Genomic DNA, 5,862 nt, shown 5'->3' with positions numbered 1-5,862 from the left:
AAGGTTTTGAGTTTAGAAAGATTCATACCTCCGCGGGGTTGTCGTGGTTGACACGTGGTTGATACATCGTACTATTAGTTAATTTATTATAGTTAATTATAATTAATTAAAATAATTAGTTATAGTTTATTAAAATTAATTAAAATAATTAGTTATAATTAGCTTTAATTATAACTAATAAACATTAATTAATTTTAATAACATATAATTAATTAATGGTAATTAATAATAATTATAAATTATAATTAATTAAATTTATTCTAATTAAATTAATCATAATTAATTAAATTAATTATAACTATTTAATTAAAACTAAATATAATTAATTATAATAACTATAGTTAGTTAAAATAAACATAATTAAAATTAATTTTAATTAATTTTAATTAATCTAAATTAATTAAACACTCCCTTTCTCTTTCTCTCGGTTAGGCTCGGCGGGTTCACTGGATTTGGTCGAAGAAGGCTAAATCCAGCCAACAATTTTGGTGCGCGCGTTAAATCCCGGCGATGGCTAAACTCCGGATTAAGGATTTACGGCTTAATCCTGTATTTACTAAATCCCTTGGTTCGGCAGATTTAAGGGATTTGGCCGAAGTAGCGCACGGGAGGGAGAGAATTACCTTCCCAGCTAGCGAGCTCCCTGTAGTTGCTTCCGATCAAATGTATTAACTTCCGATCCGACAGTAAATTGAAAGTCGTCGTCGGAGGGAGGTGGAGGTCGGCCGTGCGAGAGAAAGATTGGGAGCTTCGGTCGGCACAGGTAAGGTTGGTTTCTCTCTCTCTTTGGATTGGTGGCTGGATGACTAAGAGGGGGTCGGTTAGTGAGGGAGATCGGGATTTTGGTCGGAGGCTGGGAGGATTCCGGCTGCTGGGCTCGGGATTGAGGGGAGATCAGGAGGCAGTGGAGTGTCGTGGGAAGGGGTATCGGGAGAGGGCAAAGAGCGAGTGAGTAGCCTTGGGTCGGTATTTAATGAAGTCTTGAGCGCTCGATCGAGGCGAGATCACCGATTTTGAGCAGGATTTCACGGGATTTTGACAGCTCCGGCAGTGATACGAGGTTTCCGGGATTTCTGGCAGGATTCGCGTATTAGCATCGATGCATCCGAGGTATTGAGCGGGATTTCGGGGATTTGTAGCAGAATTTCGTGGATCAGTCAGTCAAGGTATAATTTTGAGCTTCTTTTTTTTTTTTCCTTTGGATTTAACATGCAGGTCAACAAAATCAAGTACAACTACAACATTTTCAGAAGTTAAAGTATAAAAGAGAAAAATAAACCTGGTAGACAATCTTCCGTTGCTTAACACCATCATTGGCCATCATAAACCTATTTTTTATAAGATGGTAAGCACCAGAACATTTTAAAGAAAGTGCTAAAAGTTGAAGTATACAATAATAAAAGTAAAAATGAAAATAAAAATGCTCTGTTGACAATATCAACTAGAGACAAAGCTATAATACACAACTGAACTGAGAAATTCAAGTTCAAATGAGATAATTTGGTGCTCCACCATAAGTAATAAAAAAAAATGAAATCATTTAAAGGCTTATCCTATAACATTTGTGGCGATTTCAATAGCTTTGATTCTCAAAAATGAACTGAGAATCTAGTAGTCTATACGGGTTATCAAGCATCATTCTTTTCCCGGTCATGTCTGTTATAAGATACTACGACAGTACAACCACAAAAGTAAGTCAGGTTTGACCTACATGTAGCACTCATCTTTTAGAATCAAATATATTGTTATTTCAACTGGCATTTTTATGTTTTACGGCTGCAAGACTAACAATTTAGACAAGTTCTTTTAACTACGGAAAGATAATATGTTTGATATGTGTATTACAAGTATATTTATGTACGCAGGTATATAGGTAGGTGTGATAAACATTCAACAAAATTCAAATAAGACAATCAGAAGCAATTTATACGACATGTAAATAGAATTGCATGCACTTAATTTCATGAAACACTCCTGATTTCAGCCGACAGGTCTAGTAAAATGAAGATACCATCCAACAGAAATCTACTAAAATGCTCATAAATTGACACTGTACTATATAAACGCTTTCAAGTAAGCTATTCACATTCATATGAGTGGGCCAGTCTATTACACACATTGTTTATTGTAAAATTCCAACAATTTTAAGTGTCTAACAAGCACATAAGCTTTTAGAATATATTTGGATATTTAGTTTTCCTCAAAAAAGGATTTAAACAGTATTCAGCAAGAGGACATATCAATGCTTGATCAGATGAATTTTCAGATATCAAGTATCACATTTAAGCACTTACTAAAGTGACTTAGGGGCACTTAAGTTGAACTTGAATGGCTAAGAATCATATATATCACTTCCAGCGAAAGTCAAAAAAAATGTTTTACACCATAGAAACCACTTATCTCACTTCTAAATTCATGCATTCAACATGGCAAGAACCAAGAAATGAGTTGCTCAAAATTGAAGCAACAAGAAACATACGGTATTTGATAATGTCCATAATCCTTCGCAGGTGCCAAACTTTTGACAAGTGGAGACAAGTCTTTCTGAAAAACATGAAAGGTTAAATTAGAAAAACAGACAAAAAGACAGAAACCATGGTGCAGCATAGAAGCTCATATAACCATATTAGTACAAGACGAAGTATTCACCTGTATAGCCTCCATTGTGGCATGGCTGTGACTAGCGTTCAGGAAAACCTATTGATATGAACTGTTAACCACTGGATTCTGGAAGGAAACACTCCATAACATAAAATAAAATTTTAGAAAATTTAAGCTCGACCTTAAAAGAAGTACCATAATGAGACGAGCTGCTTTTGAACTCTCCACAATTTGCCATTGTCCATCCTCCGAAGAAAACAGCCACTCACGAGCACGAGTCTGTAATATAAAACTATATTTTGTACATTAAACATTAACTAATACAATTGTGAGAATAAAATCCTGCCACCAGCTTAAATACTTATTGGAAAGTGATAGGAAATACTTGAGTTCGCAAGCAATCCAAGAGGAAATACTTGAGTTCGCAAGCAACCCTAGCAATAATTGATAAAAACAGCGGAAATAATGCGATATTCTCAATGAAATCAATTCAAAACGATAGATTGTAATAGTTGATTCAAAGCAAAAGCAAACACAATGCAAGATACAATTGATCCTCAATTCGAGAGGAGGATCGTTCTCTCCCAATCTCTAGACGATGAGTCTAGAGCCAAAGAAGCCAAAGAAACTTCAAGAGAACCCAAACAAATCAAATCATAACCTAACCCTAATCCCCTCTCCCATACTTAAAGCATACAATTAATTATTAAATCCAAATTACTCCCTTGCCCTTGCCCCCCCCCCCCCCCCCCCCCCCCCTCCACTCCCTCCTTTGCCTCCAATTAGTTTGAATTTGAATCCCTAGTGGGTCCCACTCCTTTCTCTCTCTCTATGCCGCCACTCCTCTTCTCCTGTAGCAAAGAATCGGCCTCTTTGAAGGGGGCCGGTTGGAGTTGGACCGGACTAACAGAAAGCATCAAGAAAACTCTTATTTTCCTTCATGATGATGAAAATCACCTCAACAAATCTAGACTGCTGATAAATAAAGGTAACATAAGAGAAAAGTTGGAAGACCAGATCCCTTATACAAGATTATGTCAGAAACAGCTATTACATGTAGAATTATGTTTCTGCAATTCAGGAAACCGAGAATAAAAACTTACTAGTTACAACAAGTTAAACATTACAAATCTTAAACTAAATATATGATATTCTTCAACGTTTTTATGATGCGACCAAATTTTCAATAAACTACAAGGTGATAAATATGCATTTTAATAGGAAATACTTGAATATTTCAAGTAAACCTTAACAAGAATAGAGAAAAAAAGCCAGAGAAACACAAAAAAAATATGATGGAAAACTCTCCAAATTGAAATTAGATTGCAAAAGAGAGAACTAAGTCAACTAACGGAAACAACGAAACAAAGATACAATTGATCCTCAATTTGAGAGGAGGATCGTCTCTCCCAATCTCTAGATGAACCTAGAGTCCAAGACACCAAGAATGTTGGAATCCATGACCCCTAGTTTGAGATTTTGATGATGACAAATAATACCGTCTAAATATCTATTCATTGAATATAATTTGATTTATGTTATTGCCTGTGAGTACTAACATTTCAAGAAGATCACAAATTACTCAGGACAACAGGAAGACTCAAGACTGGTTAGATTAGGAATGTGAGTCTGAAACAATGTAATTTTCTATTTATTTTACTTTTCTTTTCTTGAGTCTGGCCACAAACTGCATGTAAGTCTGAGTAACCGGCACACACACAAGGGGAGAGGGTTTTTTAAAAGGAAACAAAACATGAAATTCTTTTCTGTTGATCGTACTGTACGACTTTATATCGTACTGTACGACTTTATATCGTACTGTACGATCTCATCTGGTAAAATGATTTTCTGTGAATAGATCATACTGTATGATTTTTCCCGTACTGTACGATGTGTTACAAATCCAAAACCTTAGCCACCAGATTAGTTTAAGTAAGTTTTATTAGCCGTTCGTACTGCACGAAAATGTTCGTACTGTATGATTTTATTTGAATACTTAAATTAACCCGTAATTAGTGGATTAAATCGAGGACTAATCTCTGATTGGTCATCGTACTGTACGAACCTGTTCGTACTATACGATGAACAGAGGCTGATTTTGATCGTCCTGGACGATCCCTTGATTTGGCCTCATCGTACTATACGAAGTTGATCGTACCATACAATGAACAAAGACGAGTTTTGATCGTCCCGTCTATCGTCCTGTATGAACAGATGACTGGAGGTTCGTATGGTACGATGTTATATCGTACTGTACGATATATTTTGAACCGTTCGTAAACCTTCGTACTAGGACGAAGACTGTTATACATATCGTATTGTACGATGTCATATCGTACTGTACGATAGTAACGGCTGCTTTGAATATTTCAGGTATTTTGAAGCCTGTTTTATGTATCAAATTAGTAATCTTTTTTAGTGAGATATATAAAGGGGAACGTGATTAGAGAGGGAATCCTTGGGAGAAAGCTCTTGAGAAATTTTTAGGGTTTGAGAGAGGAAGGAGAAGGTGAGCTTGGTAAGGGAGAAGAGGTGTGAGGGAGATCACACGATTGCTCCGTTCTTGCTGCATCTTGCTCCTCTTGTAGCCTGAGAAGAACTTGTAGGAGGCTCTCTAAGGGGGAGACTCTTCTACATCCGTGACCTTGAAGGTACTCTGCCTTCTCCATAAGGGAGAAAAACGAGAAGGTACTCTGCCGTCGCCAAGAGGGTGAAAACTGTGCTTGGCACTCCGCCACGCCGGGTTAGTGAAAGTGAGTCTTGTAAGAGCTTCTCCGCCATGCCGAGGGGGGCAAAAGGAGAGCTATAGTTTGTAGTGAAATACCTAGAGCGGAGAACTCCGAGGAGTGGACGTAGGTCATGGTTTGACCGAACCACTATAAAATTTCGGTGTGCTTTTTCCTTATCATTTTTTATTATTTGCTTGCACTTTATTTTCATAATATTTGCTTGGTGAAAATTGTGAAAGAAAAAAAAATTCATTGTTGCACGTTGAGTTAAATTATTTGCCTTCGTAGTAGTTAAAGTTTCATGTTAAAAATTTAAAAACAGTAAAAAATTAGAACTCTTGCTTAGGTTTTTAATTATTGCTACAAAGTTTTCACAATTCCCCCCCCCCCCCTCTTGTCAATCTAGTAATTTCAAAGAAGAACCCTCACAAGAACACAATACTCAAAACATAACCCTAACCCTAATCTCATGTTAGACCGGTCCACTCATGGGCGGAGGGAGGAGGGGGGGGGGCAAGGGGAAATTGAATTA

The 5,862-nt window shown here is 36.8% G+C and overlaps 1 protein-coding gene across 1 annotated transcript in view; it reads right to left on the bottom strand.

The window, feature by feature from the left end:
- LOC110099229 (eEF1A lysine and N-terminal methyltransferase) overlaps positions 1-5,862 on the bottom strand; it is a 23,665-nt gene that overhangs the window by 9,935 nt on the left and 7,868 nt on the right. The window contains exons 6-9 of the mRNA XM_020826312.2: positions 2,797-2,880; positions 2,650-2,697; positions 2,480-2,544; positions 1,280-1,328 (exon numbers count right to left, since the gene is read on the bottom strand). Coding sequence (XP_020681971.1) covers positions 1,280-1,328; positions 2,480-2,544; positions 2,650-2,697; positions 2,797-2,880 — 246 coding nt within the window. The remainder of the gene's footprint in view (positions 1-1,279; positions 1,329-2,479; positions 2,545-2,649; positions 2,698-2,796; positions 2,881-5,862) is intronic.

This window comes from Dendrobium catenatum, unplaced genomic scaffold (assembly GCF_001605985.2).
Source record: "Dendrobium catenatum unplaced genomic scaffold, ASM160598v2 fragScaff_scaffold_716, whole genome shotgun sequence".
Lineage (NCBI taxonomy): Eukaryota > Viridiplantae > Streptophyta > Magnoliopsida > Asparagales > Orchidaceae > Dendrobium > Dendrobium catenatum.
The sequence above is the reverse complement of the archived record's forward strand: the minus strand, read 5'-3'. Positions and strand labels throughout refer to the sequence as shown.